Raw genomic sequence first — 22,630 nt, 5'->3', positions numbered from 1 at the left:
GTAGGCATAGAGGGAACTTTCCTCAGCATAATAAAGGCCATATATGACAAACCCACAGCCAACGTCATCCTCAATGGTGAAAACCTGAAAGCATTTCCTCTAAGATCAGGAACAAGACAAGGTTGCCCACTCTCACCAGTCTTATTCAACATAGTTTTGGAAGTTTTAGCCACAGCAGTCAGAGAAGTAAAAGAAATAAAAGGAATCCAAATTGGAAAAGAAGTAGTAAAGCTGTCACTGTTTGCAGATGACATGATACTATACATAGAGAATCCTAAAGATGCTACCAGAAAACTACTAGAGCTAATCAATGAATTAGGTAAAGTAGCAGGATACAAAATTAATGCACAGAAATCTCTGGCATTCCTATACACTATTGATGAAAAATCTGAAAGTGAAATCAAGAAAACACTCCCATTTACCATTGTAACAAAAAGAATAAAATAGGAATAAACCTACCTAAGGAGAGAAAAGACCTGTATGCAGAAAATTATGACACTGATGAAAGAAATTAAATATGATACAAATAGATGGAGAGATATACCATGTTCTTTGATTGGAAGAATCAACATTGTGAAAATGACTCTATTACCCAAAGAAATATACAGATTCAATGCAATCCGTATCAAACTACCACTGGCATTTTTCACAGAACTAGAACAAAAAATTTCACAATTTGTATGGAAATACAAAAGACCCCTAATAGCCAAAGCAATCATGAGAACGAAAAACGGAGCTGGAGTAATCAGGCTCCCTGACTTCAGACTATACTACAAAGCTACAGTAATCAAGACAGTATGGTACTGGCACAAAAACAGAAAGATAGATCAATGGAACAGGATAGAAAGCCCAGAGATAAACCCACGCACATATGGTCACCTTATTTTTGATAAAGGAGGCAGGAATGTACAGTGGAGAAAGGACAGTCTATTCAATAAGTGGTGCTGGGAAAACTGGGCAGGTACATATAAACGTATGATATTAGAGCACTCCCTAACACCATACACAAAAATAAGCTCAAAATGGATTAAAGACCTAAATGTAAGGCCAGAAACTATCAAACTCTTAGAGGAAAACATAGGCAGAACACTGTATGACATAAATCACAGCAAGATCCTTTTTGACTCACCTCCTCCAGAAATGGAAATAAAAACAAAAATAAACAAATGGGACCTAACGAAACTTAAAAACTTTTGCACAGCAAAGGAAACCATAAACAAGACCAAAAGGCAACCCTCAGAATGGGGGAAAATATTTGCAAATGAAGCAACTGACAAAGGGTTAATCTCCAAAATTTACAAGCAGCTTATGCAGCTCAATAACAAAAAAACAAACAACCCAATCCAAAAATGGGCAGAAGACCTAAATAGACATTTTATACAGACTGCCAACAAACACATGAAAGAATGCTCAACATCATTAATCATTAGAGAAATGCAAATCAAAACTACAATGAGATATCATCTCACACCAGTCAGAATGGCCATCATCAAAAAATCTAGAAACAATAAATGCTGGAGAGGGTGTGGAGAAAAGGGGACACTTTTGCACTGCTGGTGGGAATGTGAATTGGTACAGCCACTATGGAGAACAGTATGGAGGTTCCTTAAAAAACTACAAATAGAACTACCATATGACCCAGAAATCCCACTACTGGGCATATACCCTGAGAAAACCATAATTCAAAAAGAGTCATGTACTAAAATGTTCATTGCAGCTCTATTTACAATAGCCAGGAGTTGGAAACAACCTAAGTATCCATCATCGGATGAATGGATAAAGAAGACGTGGCACATATATACAATGGAATATTACTCAGCCATAAAAAGAAACGAAGTTGAGTTGTGGTGAGGTGGATGGACCTAGAGTCTGTCATACAGAGTGAAGTAAGTCAGAAAGAGAAAGACAAATACCGTATGCTAACACATATATACGGAATTTAAGAAAAAAATGTCATGAAGAACCTAGGGGTAAGACAGGAATAAAGACACAGATCTACTGGAGAATGGACTTGAGGTTATGGGGAGGTGGAAGGGTAAGCTGTGCCAAAGTGAGGGAGTGGCATAGACATATATACACTACCAAACGTAAAATAGATAGCTAGTCGGAAGCAGCTGCATAGCAGAGGGAGGTCAAGTCGGTGCTTTGTGACCACCTATAAGGGTGAGATAGGGAGGGTGGGAGGGAGGGAGACGTAAGAGGGAAGAGATATGGGAACATATGTATATGTATAACTGATTCACTTTGTTTTAAAGCAGAAACTAACACACCATTATAAAGCAATTATACCCTAATAAAGATGTAAAAAAACACAAGCAATGGTCAAAGGATCTGAATTTTTTCCAAAGACATACAAAAATGGCCAACAGGTACATGAAACGGTAATCAGCGTCATTAATCATCAGGGAAATTCATATCAAGACCATAGTGAGATATCACCTCACACCTATGAGTATGTCTATCATTCAAAGGACAAAAGATAAAAAATACTGGAGAGGATGTGGAGAAAAGGATCCCTTGTAAGTTTTTGGTGGGAATGTAAACTGGAACAGCCACTATGGAGACAGTATGGCATTCCTCAAGAAATTAAAAATAAAGCTACTACATGATCCAGCAATCCCACTTCTGGGTATATGTCCAATTGAAAGTTAAACATTATTCTGAAGAGATATCTGTACTTCCACATTCATTGCAGCATCATTTGCAACAGCCGAGGTATGGAAACAACCTAAGTATCTGTCAGCAGACGAACAGATGAAGAAAACGTGGGGAATGTATATGTGTGTGTGCACACGCTCGCACACATACACAGAGGAATATTATTCAGCTTTTAAAAAGGAATACTTGTCATTTGTGACAACGTAGATGAGCCTGGAGTACATCATGCTAAGTGAAATAAGCCAGCGAGAACCACAAATCCTGCATGTTATTACTTATATGTGGAATCTTAAAAAGTTTAGGAAACAGACAGTAGAAAAGTGGTTGCCAGGGTTAGTGGAAATAGAAATAGGTAAAAGGGTAGATTTTCACTTATAAGATAAATAAGTTCTGAGGATCTGTGTATAACGTGACTGTGGTTGATAGCACTGTGTTGTAGAATTGAAATTTTCTAAAGAGTAGAATTTAAATGTTCCCTCACCCACCAAAACGGTAAATTTATGAGGTTGATGGAGATGTTGACTTAATGGGGGGAGCCTTTCACAATGTATACATATATATTAAATCATCATGTTTTATACTTTAAATATTTTATTTGTTAATTATACCTTAGTATAGCTGAAAAAAATTTATTTCAAAGACTACAACAGAAAAACCCTTAATGCCGCATTGAGAGATCTACTAAAATACATATTTCAATAAGAAAAAGTGAGTCCAAAAGGAAGGCATAGGATCCAAAATAATGGTAAGCACAAACTGATGGCATTCTAGCATATTTGCTCTTTAATGGCTAAGAATTCATCTGATGGCTTTCTATAGCTGAGTAATAGAGATGGTGTAATAGAGTACGAGAAATATTTTTAAAAATTTCTATTTTTGAACAAATGAAAATTGTTTAAATTTGCGTATCCAAATGCAGAGGAACTTCAAAAATCTGGCAGTTTTGCTCACAATTGCCAGTTTTTTGTTTTATTTTTACACACTGGTAGTTTTATATTATTTGAATAAGTATTAACTCTAGTATTATCTCTAATAGAATAAGGTTCTTGTAGTTGAATGTAGAACTGTGTTTCATATTGCAGTTCACTTAATAATCACTTTATTTATTTAATATCTGTATTTAGAACAGTGCCTGACATTTAGTAGATGCTGTGCAAGTGTGTTTGCTATTATTCCCGTCCTCTTCCTTCACGTAGCTCATGATTTAAATGATTACGTCTGTGAGGAAGGTTGTCAAATTTTCAGGTCTTCCAAATATCAGTCTCAAAATCTAGCTGCCAGCTAGATTTTGGTCTAATTGCCCTGCTTTCGTTCCTAATAAAAGTCTGTAAAACAGTAGTCTTTATTCTCCTCACCTTCCAAAGTCAAGGGACAAAGTCCTTCTAATAATGGTATTACAGATCTCCCAAGTTTGAAATCCTCATACTATCTTTTACTTCTGGCTTCTATATTCAGTTAGTCCTCATGGTGCATCAAGTCTTCCTCTTTTATTACCTCTAACCATCCAACTGTTGCTGTTTCAGTTCAGGATCTTAGTACTGCCTAGGTTATTGTAATAACTTTCTGACTATATCACTTCACCTTTCTGATCATTATTGACTGTGGGATAAAGTTTAAATTCTTTGGTCTGACATTTGGACCTTCTTTTATTTCGTACTGTATCAGTTAGGATTGCACTTACTTATACATAATAAGGTGTCTGGTGGTTGGTAGGGGATTCCTGACATTGATTCAGCTACTTAAGGTTACCAGGTCATTTATTCTCTTGGCCTTTCCTTCATGGTTACATGGTGTTAAGGTGACTGCCCTACCTATATTCATGCTTAGATTCAGACAGAAGGTGAAGGGGAAAAAGTAAAAGGAGACATGCCAGCTACGTCAGCCTTTTTTTAAGGAGTGGTCCTGAAAGTACCACCCAGCAACTTTCATGTAAATCTCATTTGCTTAAACTGGTTCACATGGCTATCCATGGGGAAGTAGAGGTTTTTTGGGGGGGTACATTGGTATACCCCCCCATTTGGGCTTTTGTATCAAGGAAGAAGGGGAAAATGCATACTGGGTATGTAGCTGCAGTTTTGTTACAAGTATCCAGGTCTTAGTTGTGGCGTGCAGGCTCTTTGTTGCAGCATGCAGGCTCCTCTCTAGTTGTGGCGTGTGGGTTTTCTCTCTCTAGTTGTGGCGCACAGGCTCCAGGGTGCGTGGGCTCTGTAGTTTGCAGCACACGGGCTCTCGTGTTGAGGCGTGGGAGCTCGGTAGTTGTGGCACGTGGGCTTAGTTGCCCCACGGCATGTGGGATCTTAGTTCCCTGACCAGGGATTGAACCAGCGTCCCCTGTATTGCAAGGCAGATTCTTTACCACTGGAGCACCAGGGAAGTCCCTATCCATCTGTATTTTTAATCTTTTCCTAAATGGTATAATTTCTCAAATACTTCACTCAGACCAATAAATTATTGAACATATCTTGTATCTTTCTACTCTTCAGAACAGTTCCACTCTTCCAGAACGTTCTTCCTCTTCCATCCATCAAAATCCAATCCATGCTTCAAGAACAGTTTTAAATATGACCTCATCTAATAAAGCTCATCAGTTAATCCCAGCTTGAAATGTTATTTTTCCCCTCCAGATTCCAATAAGCAATTGTCAGAGTAATCTGTTGAGAAATCATGTTGCTTTGTGGAATCTCTTCTTTTGTTGTCTGTAACTGATTTTGTTTGTTCTGTTAGTGTTATATATTTATATTGTGGTTCCTCAGTGTATAAGCTTCAGTTTTATTGTCATTGTCCACAGGAAGTTTATAATTTTGATATCTCTCACTGTGCTTTGTATATAGTAGTATAGGCATACCTCATTTTATTGTGCTTCCCCGATACTGGTTTTTTACAATTGAAGGTTTGTGGCAGCCCCGTATTAAGCAAGTCTATCAATGCCAATTTCCCAGAAACATTTGCTCACTTCACGTCTCTTTGTCACATTTGATACTTCTTGCAATATTTCAAACTTGTTCATTATTATTATATTTGTTATGGTGATCTATGATCAGTGACCTTTGATAATACTATTGTGAAAAGATTACAAATCGTTGAAGGCTCAGATGATGGTTAGCAATAAAGTATTTTAAAATTAAGGTATGTACAATTTTTTTTTAGACATAATGCTATTGCATACTCAGTATACTACAGTATAGTGTAAATATAACTTTTATAGGTACTGGGAGACCAATAAATTTGTGTGACTTTATTGCACTGGTCTGGAACAGAACCCTCAGTATCTGTCTGAGAAATGACTGTACATGATACTTATTCAGTTAATGGATTTGACAGAGTCATTGCTGTCAGTGAAGACTTCTTTATATATGAAGGATAACTTATGAATATCACTTCCATTTGTAACTTTGGTTTCTCTTACAGGCAAATGTTCTGAAAAAAGACTGCATGGGAATGGCATGCCTTACAATGACAGAAATGGAAGGAACATCCTCATCTCCTGTACATCAGAATGGTGATATTCCTGGAAATGCTAATTCTGTGAAGCAAATAGATCCAATCCTACAGGTCTATCTTTATCATTCCCTTGGAAAAGCTGAGGGGGATTATCTGAAGTTTCCAACTGGAGAGTATGTTGCAGAAGAGATTTGTGTTGCTGCTTCTAAAGCTTGTGGTAAGTGTTAAAAAGCAGTGTTTTTCTTCTTATTAATATATCCGTACTTTAATTATGCTACTCTTAACACAATGTACATGTATAATGTATTTTTATGCTTCTGTGACTGACAAGTGTTTTCATATGCATATAAAATGAGAATATCACTAAAGTAGAATTTAAGGTAAATTCTGTGTTGAGCTAGTGGTATAGACTGAATGTTTGTGTTCCCCAAAATTCGTGTTGAAACCTACTCCTCTAATGTGATGAGTTTGGAAGTGGGGCTTTCGAGAGATGAATCAGTTATGAGGGTGGATTCCTCATCAGTGGGACTGGTATCTTTGTTAAAGAGACCACTGAGAGTTCCTTTGCTCCTTCTACCATGTGTGGACATAGCATGAAGATGAATAAGAAGATGAACTATCTATGAACCAGGAAATGGTTCCTCATTAGACACCACATCTGCCAGCACCTTGATTTTGTACTTTCAAACCTCCAGAAATGTGAGAAATACATTTCTATTTTTTTTATAAACCACCTTGTCTGTGGTATTTTTGTTACAGTATCCTGAATGAACTAAAACAAAAATTGGTACTGAGAAGTGGAGGGGTGCTGTAATAAATTCCTAAAAATGTTGAAGTGGCTTTGGAACCTGGGTAATGGGTAATGGAAGAGTTTTGAGGTGCATGCTAGAAAAAGCCTACATTGTTGTGAACAGGAGATTCTGGTGTGGACTCTAAAGGAGGAGAGGTGTACAGAAAAACCTCAATCTTCTTAGAGAACACCTGTGTAATCCTGCGCAGAATATTGGTAGAATTGTGTACTGTAAAGACCATTCTGATAAGATCTCGGGTGGAAATGAGGACTGTGTTATTGGAAACTGAAAGAAAAGTGATCCTTGTTGTAAAGTGTCAAAGAACTTGGCTGAGTTATGTTCATGTTTTAGTGCTTTGTAAAATGTAGAGCTTGTGAGCAGTGAAATTGGATATTTACTTGAAGTAATTTCTAAACAAAGGTTTGAAGGTGTGGCTTTGAGCCCTCCTAACTGCTTATAGTTGTAAAAAGTTAATAAACAGAAACCTCAATAAAATAGAATCAGGAGACCAGAAGGGGGAGTTCTCATGCTCTGCAAGGATACCAGAGCCCAAGAGGAAGAAGACTCCTCTTCTTTGCTGGCAAGGACTCAAACAATGAAAAACCTTGGGCTTCTTGTTTACTGTAGCCCTCCCCTCTAGGACAGTGTTCTCCTTCCCTTGCCTTGGGGGAGCTTCCATGTGGCTTACCATGATTGCAGACCCCAGATTGCAGTTCTCTGCTGATCCCAAATAAATCCATCTTTTCTGGAAAAATACCTGGCAGCCTGTTTGTTTTAGGTCAACATAGTATAATAAGAGAGAAATAACTTACAGGCATAATTATAAATGTTAAGCAAAAAGGAAGCAGGACTTAAAAATTTGGAAAATTCCCCACCTATCCAAAAGATGAGAAAGCCTGTTCAGTAGAGAACACTAAGGGTGTGGCCAAGCAACCATTTGTTAAGATTAGTGTGGATAAGCCATCTCAACAGGAACCAGATGCTGCTACCTAAAACAATGGAAGAATGACCCTGAAGACAGTTCAGAAATCACCAGGACTGCTGTCTTAGCACAGGGCCTGGAGGCAGAATGATTTCAAAGGAGGAGATGCCAGTGTTTGGAGACCTTGAGCTTGCTGCTTGGTGCTACCTCACCTTGCGGGCTCTGCTGGTGCACTGCCGGTGCTGAGCTCCTTGGCTGCCCCAGGTGTGATTCTGGCAGCCCCTGGTGCAGCAGCTGCCTCTCAGCAGGGTGCAGGCAACAAACTGGTAGAATAAGCCATCTCCACTAGTGGAGAATGCACAGGCCCAGGGGGCATGTCTGACTCCACCTAGATTTCAAAGAACAGGAGCCATCCAAATCCACTAGGGCAGGGCCGCCAGGAGCCTTAGGTGCCCACCCTCTGCCCAGCAGAGCTGAAGGGGCAGGAATGCTGCCCAAGTGGGTCCTGTAGGTAGGACCTCTGCTTCAGTGGGCCTGGAGGGCAGAGTATCAAGTTAGAGGATTATTCATGGACCTTAAGGTCTAATGGAATTTGCCCTGTTGGGTTTTAGACTTGCTTGAGACTTGTCACACCTTTCTTCTAAATATCTGTTCTGTGCCTGTTCTGCCATTGTATTTTGGAAGCACATAACTTGTTTAATTTCACAGGTTTACAGCTGGAGAACCTCAGGATGAATTGTACCTTGAGTCTCATCCAAATCTGCTTTAGATGATATTTAGATGAGACTTTGAACTCAGACTTGGAGTTGATGTTGGAATGAGTTAACACTTTTGGGGCCATTGGGAATAGAATGAACATATTTTGAATGTGAGAAGGATATTATTTTGGGGGGTCCAGGAACAGAATGCTGTAGATTGAATGTATCTCTTCTCCCTCAAATTCATATGTTGAAACCTAATCTCCCAGTGTGATTGTATTTGGCGGTGGGGTGATCAGGATATAAGGTTAAGTATCACCTTCTCTCAGTTGCTTTTCTACCCATTTGTGGCTCAGTTATAGAACTTGTCTCTTTGGATTATGGATATTCGTGTCTCTTTTTTCAAGATACAGTCAGTTGTGGTATAGTGTGAAATAGGTGTTCCTAAAATGCACTATGCTCTGCAGAAAGAGCAAAAAGAACATGAGGACTGCTGGAAACGAAATACCTCCCTACTGCCTCTGCTTGGAACTAACACACTCTCAGTTCTTCTCAGATTCCATTGGCCAAACCAGGTCATATGGCCAAGCCAGTGTTAGTCAGATGGGGTGGTCCTCTCAGGGACTGGGAAGAGAAAAGTGAGTATTTGTGAGCAGTGATGTAGTCTGCTACACTTTTCCCTCTTGACCACAAATAATTTCTTTCTTCAGTGTTGAGAATAAATTTTCTCCTTCCCCAGTGAGGATACCCAAAGGTGTCATTGAATCAGGCTTAAAATCCAGGCTCTCCCTGTATTCTCTCAGTCATGTCCAGATGTTATTCTGCTTGATTCAGAGAATCTGTGAACTGAAAAGACAATTATTCTGATATCATATCTACAGCCTTGACAAGTTATATTTCAAAGATATGATATGAGATAGTTTTCCCTAGCATAGAGACAGCAAGGTTTAGACAAAATAGCTATGTAGAGTTATCTTTTGGAATCCTCCCACCTCTCTCTGAGCCCTATGCCAGTTACTCTTTCTTGACTGAGGTACTCACGTATCTAGTATCCTCATATTCCTTTCCATTCCCATCCCCAAATGCCCTTTATTGTATCTAGCTGCAATCAGAACTTACGTTGATGACCCTTTGTTAAGTATGGTTTTGATGATAAAATAATTTGCAGTAAGTTATAAATGACAAATAGTTTTAATATTGAGATATTTGTATTTATTGAAGAATCTTGATCTGTAGTAACCTCTAATTGTAAAAAATGTTTAGGGGAAATGTATTCCTTTAAAATGACCTTTATTCTTTTCTCAATCCCCAAAGAGTAGAATATTGAGTTAATGTTATAGCTGTACCTCATTCACCTCTTTCAGCTAGCTAAAATTTATTGACACTGTGTTAAGTGCTTTATGTGTGTTACTCAATTCTTACAGCAGCACTAGGGTGTGTAGATGTTGTAGTGTAAGCACCTGACAATTAGCTTTTAAAAAAAGTTTTTACTTTATATTGGAACATAGTTGATTAACAATGTTGTGTTAGTTTCAGGTGTACAGCAAGGTGATTTAGTTATACATATACATGTATCTATTCTTTTACAAATTCTTTTCCCATTTAGGTTATTACAGAATATTGAGCAGAGTTCCCTGTGCTATACAGTAGGTCCTTGTTGGTTATCTATTTTATTTTATTTTATTTTAAAAATTTATTTATTTTTATTTTTGGCTGTGTTGGGTCTTCATTGCTGTGCGCGGGCTTTCTCTAGTTGCGGCGAGCGGGGGCTACTCTTCATCGAGGTGTGTGGGCTTCTCATTGCAGTGGCTTCTCGTTGCAGAGCATGGGCTCTAGGTGTGTGGGCTTCCGTAATTGTGGCACGTGGGTTTCCGTAGTTGTGGCTTGTGGGCTCTAGAGCACAGGCTCAGTAATTGTGGCGCACAGGCTTAGTTGCTCTGTGGCATGTGGGATCTTCCCAGACCAGGGCTCAAACCCATGTCCCCTGTGTTGGCAGGCGGATTCTTAACCACTGCACCACCAGGGAAGCTCGGTTATATATTTTAAATATAGCAGTGTGTACATGTCAATCCCAAACTCCCAATCTATCCATCTCCCCCATCCTTCCCCACCGGTAGCCATAAGTTCTCTAAGTCTGTGAGTCTGTTTCTGTTTTGTAAATAAGTTCATTTGTATCATTTTTTTTTAGATTCTGCATATAAGTGATATCATATGATACTTGGCTTTCTCTGTCTGACTTACTTCACTTAGTATGATAATCTCCAGGTCCTCTATGTTGCCACAAATGGTATTATTTCATTCTTTTTTATGGCTGAGTAATATTCCACTGTATATATGTACCACACCTTCTTTATACATTCCTCTGTCAATGGATATTTAGGTTGCTTCCATGTATTAGCTATTGTAAATAGTGCTGCAGTGAACATTGAAGTGCATGTATCCTTTCAAACCATGTTTTTCTCTGGATATACGCCCAAGAGTGGGATTGCTGGCTCATATGGTAGCTCTATTTTTAGATTTTTAGGGAGCCTCCAAAATGTTCTCCATAGTGGCTGTACCAATTTACAGTCCCACTGTTGTTTGCACAACAGTGCAAAAGAGTTCCCTTTTCTCCACACCCTCTCCAGCATTTATGGTTTATAGATTTTTTGATGATGGACATTCTGACTGGTGTGAGGTGATATCTTGTAGATTTGATTTGTATTTCTCTAATAATGAGCAATGTTGAGCACCTTTTCATGTGCCTCTTGGCCATCTATATGTCTTCTTTGGAGAAATGTCTATTCAGGTTTTCTGTCCATATTTTGATTGGGTTGTTTGCTTTTTTGATATGCATGAGGTGTTTGTAAATATTGGAGACTAATCCTTTGTCAGTCACATGGTTTGTAAATATTTTCTCCCATTCTGTGGGTTGTCTTTTCGTTTTGATTATGGTTTGCTTTGCTGTGCAAAAGCTTTGAAGTTTCATTAGGTCCCATTTGTTTATTTTTGTTTTTATTTCCATTTCTGGAGGAGGTGGGTCAAAAAGGATCTTGCTGTGATTTATGTCATAGAGTGTTCTGCCTATGTTTTCCTCTAAGAGTTTGATAGTGTCTGGCCTTACATTTAGGTCTTTAATCCATTTTGAGTTTATTTTTGTGTATGCTGTTAGGAAATGTTCTAATTTCATTCTTTTACGTGTAGCTGTCCAGTTTTCCCAGCACCACTTATTGAAGAGGCTGTCTTTTCTCCATTGTATATTCTTGCCTCCTTTATCAAAGATAAGGTGATATGTGCGTGGATTTATCTCTGGGCTTTCTGTCCTGCTTCCTTGATCTATATTTCTGTTTTTGTACCAGTACCATACTATCTTGATTACTGTAGCTTTGTAGTCGAGTCTGAAGTCCAGGACCCTGATTCCTTGAGCTCCATTTTTCTTTCTCAAGATTGCTTTGGCTATTAGGGGTCTTTTGTGTTTCCATACAAATTGTGAAATTTTTTGTTCTAGTTCTGTGACAAACGCCATTGGTAATTTGATAGGGATTGCATTGAATCTGTAGCTTGCCTTGGGTAGTATAGTCATTTTGATAATATTGATGGTTCCAGTCCAAGAACGTGTTATATCTTTCCATCTGCTTGTATCATCATCAATTTCTTTCATCAGCATCTTAATAGTTTTTAGAGTACAGGTCCTTTGTCTCCTTAGGTAGGTTTATTCTTAGGTATTTTATTCTTTTTGGTGTGATGGTAGATGGGATTGTTTCTTGAATTTCTCTTCCTGATCTTTCGTTGTTAGTGTATAGAATGCAACAGATTGCTATGTGTTAATTTTGTATCCTGCAACTTTACTGAATTCATTGATGAGCTCTAGTAGTTTTCTGGTAGCATCTTTAGGATTTTCCATGTATAGTATCATGTCATCTGCAAACAGTGACAGTTTTACTTCTTTTCCAACTTGGATTCCTTTTATTTCTTTTTCTTATCTCATTGCTGTGGCTAGGACTTCCAAAACTATGTTGAATAAAGGTGGTGAGAGTGGACATCCTTGTTTTGTTCCTGATCTTAGAGGAAATGCTTTCAGGTTTTCACCATTGAGTATGATATTAGCTGTAGGTTTCTCATATATGGCCTTTATTATGTTGAGGTAGGTTCCTTACATGCCCGCTTTCCAGAGAGTTTTTTTTATCATAAATGGGTATTGAGTCAAAAGCTTTTCTGTATCTATTGGGATTATCATATAGTTTTTATTCTTCAATTCTTTGATGTGGTGATTCACACTGATTGATTTGCGGACATTGAAAAATCTCTGCATTCCTTGGGTAAATCCCACTTTGGTCATGGTGTATGATCTTTTTAATGTATTGTCGGATTCGAATTGGTAGTATTTTGTTGAGGCTTTTTGCGTCTATGTTTATCAGTGATATTGGCGTGTAATTTTCTTTTTTTGTGGTATCTTTGTCTGGTTTTGGTATCATGGTAATGGTGGCCTCATAGAATGAGTTTGAGAGTGTTCCTTCCTCTGCAGTTTTTTGGAATAGTTGCAAAAGTTTAGGTATTAACTCTTCTGTAGATGTTTGATAGAATATGCTTGTGAAGCCATCTGGTCCTGGATTTTATTAGTTGGGAGTTTTTAAATCACATTTTCAGTTTCAGTACTTCTGATCCATCTGTTCATATTTTCTATTTCTTCCTGGTTTAGTTTTGGGAAATTGTACCTTTTTAAGAATTTGTCCACTTCTTCCAGGTTGTCCATTTTATTGGCGTATAGTTGCATGTAGCAGTCTCTTATGATCCTTTGTATTTCTGTGATGTCCATTGTAACTTCTTTTTCATTTTTAATTTTATTGGTTTGAGCCCTCTCCCCCTTTTTCTTAATGAGTCTGGCTAAAGGTTTATCAATTTTATTTAACTTTTCAAAGAACCAACCTTTAATTTCATTGATCTTTTCTTTTTTCTTAGTTTCTATTTCATTTCTTTCTGCTCTGATCTTTATGATTTCTTTCATTCTACTAATTTTGGGTTTTGTTTGTTCTTTTTGCTTTAGGTGTAAGGTTAGGTTTTTCATTTGAGATTTTTTCTTGTTTCCTGAGGTAAGATTGTATTGCTATAAACTTCCCTCTTAGAACTGCTTTTGCTGTGTCCCGTAGGTTTTGGATTGTCGTGCTTTTGTTTCCATTTGTCTGTAGGTATTTTTTGATTTCCTCTTTGATTTCTTCAGTGATCTGTTGGTTGTTTAGTAGCATATTGTTTAGCTTCCACGTGTTTCCGTTTTTTACAGTTTTTTTGATCTCCTAGTTAATTTCTAATCTCGTAGCATTGTGGTCGGAAAAGATGCTTGATATGATTTCAGGGTTCTTAAATTTACTGAGGCTGGCTTTGTGGCACAGCATGTGTTCACTCCTGGAGAATGTTCCATGTGCACTTGAGAAGAATGTGTATTCTGAAGCTTTTGGATGGAACGCTCTATAAAAATTAAATACATCTGGTCTAATGTGTTATTTAAGTCATGTGTTTCCTAATTGATTTTCTGTCTGGATGATCTGTTCATTGATGAAAGTGGAGTGTTCAAGTCCCCCACTATTATTTTGTTACTGTTGATTTCTCCCTTTATGGCTGTTAGTACTTACCTCCTTTATAGAGGTGCTCCTGTGTTGGATACGTATATATTTACAATTGTTATATCCTCTTTTTGGATTGACCCCTTGATCATTATGTAGTGTCCTTCTTTGTCTCTTGTAACAGTCTTTATTTTAATGTCTATTTTGTCTGATATGAGTATTGCTACTCCAGCTTTCTTTTGATTTCCATGTGCATGGAATACCTTTTTCCATTCCCTCAGTTTCAGTCTGTATGTGTTCCTAGATCTGAAGTGGACCTCTTGTAGTCAGCATATATACGAGTCTAGTTTTTGTATCCATTCAGCCAGTCTGTGTCTTCTGTTTGGAGCATTTAATTTGTTTACATTTAAGATAATTATCAATATGTATATTCTTATTGCCATTTTGTTAATTGTTTTGGATTTATTTTTGTAGGTCTTTTTTCTTCCCTTACTCTTTTGTTCTCTTGAGATTTGATAACTAACTTTAGTGTTGTGTTTGGATTCCTTTCTCTTTTTTTTTTTACGTGTATCTATTGTAGATTTTCAGTTTACAGTGGCCATGAGGTTTTGATGTAGCAGTCTGTATATAAACAAAATTGTTATAAGTTGCTGATCTTTTAATTTCAAATGCATTTCCAGTATCCTGCAGTTGTGCTCTCCTCTTCTCACAACTGCTGGTTTTGATATCATATTTCTGTGTTGATGACTTCCTACCTTTACTGTATGTTTGCCTTTACTGGTGAGCTTTTCCATTTGTAATTTTCTTGTTTCTAGTTGTGGACTTTTCTTTTCAGCTTTGAAACGTTCCTTTAGCATTTGTTGCAGAGCTGTTCTGGTGGTGCTGAATTGTCTTAGCTTTTGCTTGTCTGTAAAGCTTTTGATTTCTCTGTCGAATCTGAAGGAGATCCTTGCTGGGTAGAGTATTCTTGGTTGTAGGTTCTTCCCTTTCATCACTTGAAATATATTGTGCCACTCCCTTCTGACCTGCAGAGTTTCTGCTGAGAAATCAGCTGATAACCTTATGGGAGTTTCTTTGTATGTTATTGGTTACTTTTCCCTTGTTGCTTTTAATATTTTTTCTTTGTCTTTAATATTTGTCAGTTTGATTACTGTGTGTCTTGGTGTGTTCCTCCTTGAATTAATCCCGTATGGGACTCTCTGTGCTTCCTTGAGTTGGGTGGCTGTCTACTTTCCCACGTTAGGAAGTTTTCAGCTATTACTCTTCAGATATTTTCTCAGGTCTTTTCTCTCTCTCTTCTCATTATGGGACCCCTATAATGTGAATGTTGGTGCTTTCAGTGTTATTCCGGAGGTCTCTGAGGCTGTCCTCATTTCTTTCATCCTTTTTACTTTGTCCTGTTGTGAGGCAGTGATTTCCACCATTCTGTCTTCCAGCTCACTTATGCATTTTTCTGCCTTAGTTATTCTGCTATTGATTCCTTCAGGTGTATTTTTCATTTCAGTTATTGTGTTGTTGATCTGTTTGTTCTTTAGTTCTAGGTCTTTGTTAAACATTTCTTGTATCTTCTTGATCTGTGCTTCCATTCTTTTTCCAAGATCTTGGTTCGTCTTCATTATCATTACTCTGAATTCTTTTTCTGGTGGATTGCCTATGTCCACTTCATTTAGCTGTTCTTCTTGGGTCTTATCTTATTCCTTCATCTGGGACATATTCCCCTGCCATCTCATTTTGTCTAACTTTCTGTGATTGCAGTTTCTTTTTCACAGACTGCAGAATTGTAGTTATTGCTTCTGCTGTCTTCCCTCCGGTGGATGAGGGTGTGTAAGAGGCTTGTGGGAGGGACTGGTTCCTGTCCATTTGTGGGAGGGACTGGTTCCTGCCCATTGGTGGGTGGAACTGGGTCTTGTCCCTCTGGTGGTCAGGGCCATGCTCAGAAAGACTTTAAACCCTGTCTGGTGATGGGTGGGGCTGTGTTCCTGACCTGTTGATTGTTTGGTCTGAGGCATCCCAGCATTGGAGCCTTCAGGCTGTTGGGTGGGGCTAGGTCTTGGGGAGAAAATGGCAGCCTGCAGGAGGGCTCACATGGATGAGTACTCTCCAGAACTACTGCTGCCAGCGTCTCTGTCCCCGCAGTGAGCCACAGCCACCCCTTGCTCTGCAGGAGACCCTCCAGTACTAGCAGGTAAGTCTGGCCTGGTCTCTTAATGAGGTTACTGCTTTTTTCCCTGGCCCCTGGTATGCACGAGACCTTGTGTGCACCCTTTAAGAGTGGAATTTCTGTTTCCCCTAGTCAAACCCCACTGGCCTTCAAAGCCAGATTCTCTGGGGGCTCCTCCTCCCATTGCCTGACCCCCAGATTGGGGAGCCTGACATGGGGCCCAGGAGTTTCACTCCTGTGGGAGAACTTCTGTGGTATAATTATTTTCCAGTTTCTGGTTCGTGCACCTGGTGGGTATGGGATTTGCTTTTATTGCGATTGTGCCTCTCCTGTCGTCTTGTTGTGGCTTCTTCTTTGTCTTTAGATGGAGGGTATCTTTTTTGGTAGGATCCAGCGTTTTTTTGTCAATGATTGTTCAGCAGCTAGTTGTGATTTTAGTGTTTTCGTAAGAAGGGGTGAGTTCACGTCTTTCTCCTCCACCATTTTGAGACTTTCCCAGGAAGATTAATTTGGAAGAGGGTTCATCTTTAGGAAACTTCTTGCATGAATGGCTACCAGCAGAGAAGAGCTTTCTGCTCACCACACTCCTAGTTAGTACTGTAGCCAGGAATTCCAGCTGTAGCTATTTCTTGGAAATCACAGTGAGGCCGAAAGTCAGGGTCCTGAAGGATTGTTTGCTCCTGGAGTTATCCGACAACTAGCTTTGTTGATTGCAGTGTGTCTGGTATTAAGCTTTTGATTGTCTAGGTAGCCACTTGAAGGACATCCATTTCAAATAAACAAATTGCCAGCTATAGGACTAGATAAAGAGCCAGGCCACCCCACCCATGAAGTTCCTTTTTTTAAAGAGGTCTGACTTAGATAACTTAGATACTGACCATTTGACCTCTTGCTTTTCGCTTCTTGTGCTTTCATTCCTGCTTTATGTTTTAAATTCATCAATAAAAAGAAACCTGTGAAACCCTAGTCACCTCACTCTCAACCCCAGGAAAGACAGAACCCCGGGTTTGCATTCACTAGCTCTCTACCTGTGACCTTGCTGTGTGGCCAGGACTTGTGAATAATAAACGTTGTTTATTTTTCACAGTTCCCCGGTGGTTGTTGCTGAAGTACGTCTTGTAATCATAGTAAGATCCATAAGGGCTAGTCCAGCATCAGTATTGATTCTGGAAGGGGAAATGTCTGTGGGGGTTGCCTTAGTTCTGGGCGGGTCTTTAGGTACTTCTGGCCAGTAGCAACGTTATTGCTAGGCTGAGACTGACACAGAACAAGGCACTATGTTTATCTCTCTTTTAAAGTGAGGAAATTGACCAAATGACTTTTATTCTTTAATTTGATCTTAGAATTCCTTTTGGAAGTAGAGTTTTCAGGGCCCTAATCTTTTTTTTTTTTGCGGTACGCGGGCTTCTCACTGCTGTGGCCTCTCCCGTTGCGGAGCAGAGGCTCCGGCTGCACGGGCCCAGCGGCCATGGCTCACGGGCCTAGCCGCTTTGCGGCATGTGGGATCTTCCCGGACTGGGGCACGAACCCGTGTCCCCTGCATCGGCAGGTGGACTCTCAACCACTGCGCCACCAGGGAAGCCCCTGGCCCTAATCTTAAATACTGAAAAATGTGACCAGTCAAGAGGTGGTTCAGGCATTCATTCAGCCAAGCCAACACCCATGGAGCCATCTAACCCTGAATCATACCAGTGGGTGTGAAGTAGTATCTCATGTTTATTTTTTGTAAAAGCTGTATTGATATGTAACTCAATATCATATATTTCAAGTAATACATTTCATATATTTTTGCAAAAGCTTTATTGATATATAATTCAATATCATACATTCCAAGTCATATATTTCACGTTTTAAATATGTACAATTCAGTAGTGTGTACTATCCTCACAGAGTTGTCCAACCATCACCATAATCAATTTTAGAACTTTTTCTTCTCCCCCAAGAAAACCCTGTGCTTATTGGGTATCACTTCCCAACTCTCCATCCCTCCCCAGTCTTAGGCAACCACTAAACTACTTTCTGTCTTAGTAAATTTGCCTTTCTGTCTCAATAAATTTGGATTATATAATATTTGGCCTTTTTTTACTGGCTTCTTAAACTCATATAATGTTTATAAGTTTCATTCATGTTGTATCATTTATCAGTACTTAATTCTTTCATGGCTGAATAATATTGTGTTGATATACTACATTGTGTTGTGTTGATATACTTCTTGTTTAACCACTGATCAGTTGATGGATATTTGGGCTGTTTCCAACTTTTGGCTATCATGAATAATGTTTCTGTGAACATTTGTGTACAAGTTTTTCTGTGGACGTATGACTTCATTTCTGTTGTGTATAAATCTAGGATTGCTGGGTCAAATGGTAATCTTTTTTTTTTTTTTTTTTTTTTTGTGGTACATGGGCCTCTCACTGCCGTGGCCTCTCCCATTGCAGAGCACAGGCTCCGGATGTGCAGGCTCAGCGTCCATGGCTACTCCGTGGCTTGATAGATCCCCTATCAAGTATATTATTTGGATATATTTTCTCCCATTTTTGTGCTTTGTCTTTTCATTATCTGGATCTGGATGGTGTCCTTTGAATCAAATATTTTTAATTTTAATGAGGCCCAGTTTATCAACTTTAGTTATTGTTGCTTGTGTTTTTATGTCATATCTAAGAATCCATTTACCAAATCTAAGGTCATGACAAATTCCCCTTGCATTTTCTTTTCTAGGAGTTTTACAATTTTTGCTTTGATTCATTTTGAGTTGATTTTTGCAGATGGTCTGAGGTAGGGATTCAGTGTTATTCTTTTGCATGGGAATATCCATTTATTACTGACTTATTCCATTTTGTGTAGTGTTTTTAAAGTTCATCCATGTTGTACCATATATTAGTATATCATTCTTCTATGGCTGAATAATATCAAATACATGGTACAACATGGATGAACCTTACAAAAATTGTGTGAGGTGTAAGATGCGAGTAACAAATAAATGTTTACATGTAGATCACAGCACTCTTTGATGAAGAGACTTTGATTTCCTCACTCAGTAGTCTCAGATCACTTGGCAAAATCTCGTTGGTCCATAGACAAATTGGCTTATCTCTGGATTTTCAGTTCTATTCCATTGGGCTGTATTTCTCTCCTACTGCCAGTACCACACTGTTTGGATCATTATAGCTTTGTAGTAAGTTTTTTTTTTTTTGCCCATTTTTGGATTGGGTAGTTTGTTTTTTTTGATCTTGAGCTGCATGAGCTGCTTGTATATTTTGGAAATTAATCCTTTGTCAGTTGCTTCATTTGCAAATATTTTGTCCCATTCTGAGGGCTGTCTTTTTGTCTTGTTTATGGTTTCCTTTGCTGTGCAAAAGCTTTTAAGTTTCATTATGTCCCATTTGTTTATTTTTATTTCCATTTCTCTAGGAGGTGGGTCAGAAAGGATCTTGCTGTGATTTATGTCATAGAGTGTTCTGCCTGTGTCTTCCTCTAAGAGTTTTAAAGTGTCTGGCCTTACATTTAGGTCTCTAATTCATTTTGAGTTTATTTTTGTGTATGGTGTTAGGAAGTGTTCTAATTTCATTCTTTTACATGTAGCTGTCCAGTTTTCCCAGCACCACTTATTGAAGAGGCTTTCTTTTTTCCATTGTATATTCTTAGCTCCTTTATCAAAAATAAGGTAACCGTATGTGCGTGGGTTTATCTCTGGGCTTTCTATACTGTTCCATTGATCTATATGTCTGTTTTTGTGCCAGTACCATACTGTCTTGATTACTGTAGCTTTGTAGTGTAGTCTGAAGTCCAGGGGCCTGATTCCTCGAGTTCCGTTTTTTTTCTCAAGATTGTTTTGGCTATTGGGGGTCTTTTTTGTTTCCATACAAATTGTGAAATTTTTTGTTCTAGTTCTGTGACAAATGCCATTGGTAATTTGATAAGGATTGCATTGAATCTGTAGATTGCTTTGGATAGTTTAGCTATTTTCACAATGTTGATTCTTCAAATCCAAGAACACGGTGTATCTCTCTGTTTGTATCATCTTTAATTTCTTTCATCACCATCTTAATACTTTTCAGAGTACAGGTCTTTCATCTCTTTAGGTGTGTTTATTCAGAGTACAGGTCTTTCATCTCTTTAGGTGTGTTTATTTCAGAGTACAGGTCTTTCATCTCTTTAGGTGTGTTTAATGTTTTTGATGCAGTGGTAGATGGAATTGTTTCTTGAATTTCTCTTTCTGACCTTTTGTTTTTAGTGTATAGAAATGCAACCGATTGCTGTGTGTTGTTGTTTGTTTTTTTGTGTGTGTGGTACGCGGGCCTCTCACTGCTGTGGCCTCTCCCATTGCAGAGCACAGGCTCCGGATGTGCACGGTCAGCAGCCATGGTTCACGGGCCCAGCCGCTGTGCGGCATGTGGGATCTTCCCGGACCAGGGCACAAACCCGTGCCCCCTGCATCAGCAGGCGGACTTTCAACCACTGCGCCACCAGGGAGGCCCTGTGTGTTAATTTTGTATCCTGCAACTTTACCGAATTCATTCATTAGCTCTAGTAGTTTTCTGGTATCATCTTTAGGATCCTCTATAGTATCATGTCATCTGCAAACAGTGACAGCTTTACTTCTTTTCTGATTTGGATTCCTTTTATATCTTTTTCTTCTCTGATGGCTGTGGCTAAGACTTCCAAAACTATGTTGAATAATAGTGGTGAGAGTGGACATCCTTATCTTCTTCCTGATTTTAGAGGAAATGGATTCAGTTTTTCACCATTGAGAACAATGTTGGCTGTGGATTTGCATATATGGCCTTTATTATGTTGAGGGAAATTCCCTCTATGCCTACTGTCTGGAGAGTTTTTATCATAAATGGGTGTTGAATTTTACTGAAAGCTTTTTCTGCATCTATTGAGATTATCATGTGGTTTTTATCCTTCAGTTTTTTAATATGGTGTATCACATTGGTTGATTTGTGTATATTGAAGAATTTGGAATAAACCCCACTTGATCATGGTGTATGATCCTTTTAATGTGTTCTTGGATTCTGTTTGCTAGTATTTTGTTGAGGATTTTTGCATCTATGTTCATCAGTGATATTGGCCTGTAGTTTGCTTTTTTGTGACATCTTTGTCTGGTTTTGGTATCAGGATGATGATGGCCTCATAGAATGAGTTTGAGAGTGTTCCTTCTGCTATATTTTGGAAGAGTTTGAGAAGGATAGGTGTAAGCTCTTCTCTAAATGTTTGATAGAATTCACCCGCATGTGAAGCCATCTGGTCCTGAGCTTTTGTTTGTTGGAAGATTTTTAATCACAGTTTCAATTTCAGTGCTTGTGATTGGTCTGTTCATATTTTTTATTTCTTCCTGATTCAGTCTTGGCAGGTTGTGCATTTCTAAGAATTTGTCCATTCCTTCCAGATTGTTCGTTTTATTGGCATAGAGTTGCTTGTAGTAATCTCTCATGATCTTTTTTATTTCTGCAGTGTCAGTTGTTACTTCTCCTTTTTCATTTTTAATTCTAGTGATTTGAGTCTTCTCCCTTTTTTTCTTGATGAGTCTGGGTAATGGTTTAGAAATTTTGTTTATCTTCTCAGAGAACAAGTTTTTAGTTTTATTGATCTTTGCTATTGTTTCGTTCATTTATTTTCCATTTATTTCTGATCTGATCTTTATGATTTCATTCCTTCTGATAACTTTGGGGTTTTTTAGTTCTTTTTCTCTAATTGCTTTAGGTGTAAGGTTAGGTTGTTTATTTGAGATTTTCTTTTTTCTTGAGGGAGGATTGTATTGCTATAAACTTCCCTCTTAGAACTGCTTTTGCTGCATTGCATAGATTTTGGGTCGTCGTGTTTTCATTGTCATTTGTTTCTAGGTATTTTTTAATTTCCTCTTTGATTTCTTTCTCTTGGTTTTTTAGTAGCGTATTGTTTGGCCTCCATGTGTTTGTATTTTGTACAGTTTTTTTCCTGTAGTTAATATCTAGTTTCATAGTGTTGTGCTCAGAAAAGATACTTGATACCATTTCAGTTTTCTTAAATTTACCAAGGCTTGACTTGTGACCCAAGATATGATCTATCCTGGAGAATGTTGCATGAGCACTTGAGAAAAAAGTGTATTCTGTTGTTTCTGGATGGAATGTTGTCCTCTAAATATGAAGTCCATCTTGTTTAATGTATCATTTAAAGCTTGTGTTTCCTTGTTTACATTTTGGATGATCTGTCCATTGGTGAATGTGGGGTGTTAAGTCCCCTGCTATGAATGTGTTACTGTGCATTTCCCCTTTTATGGCTGTTAGCATTTGCCTTATGTATTGAGGTGCTCCTATGTTGGGTGCATAAATATTTACAATTGTTATATCTTCTTCTTAGATTGCCCCCTTGATCATTCTGTAGTGTCCTTCTTTGTCTCTTGTAATAGTTTTTATTTTAAAGTCTATTTTGTCTGGTAT

The 22,630-nt window shown here is 38.4% G+C and overlaps 1 protein-coding gene across 7 annotated transcripts in view; it reads left to right on the top strand.

Moving 5' to 3' along the window:
• The window catches only part of LOC307188493 (tyrosine-protein kinase JAK2), a 381,641-nt gene that overhangs the window by 271,621 nt on the left and 87,390 nt on the right, over nt 1–22,630 (top strand). For all 7 annotated transcript variants that reach the window (XR_013828956.1, XM_079925664.1, XM_079925662.1 and 4 more), the window contains one exon: nt 6,067–6,316. Coding sequence is in view for 6 of the 7 variants with exons in the window: in XM_079925664.1 (XP_079781790.1) it covers nt 6,067–6,316 (250 nt within the window). In the remaining variant the exon portion in view is untranslated. The remainder of the gene's footprint in view (nt 1–6,066; nt 6,317–22,630) is intronic.

The sequence above is a fragment of the Stenella coeruleoalba genome (genome assembly GCF_951394435.1).
Source record: "Stenella coeruleoalba genome assembly, chromosome: 7".
In the NCBI taxonomy this organism is placed as follows: domain Eukaryota; kingdom Metazoa; phylum Chordata; class Mammalia; order Artiodactyla; family Delphinidae; genus Stenella; species Stenella coeruleoalba.
This window is presented reverse-complemented; position numbering and strand designations above follow the sequence as displayed.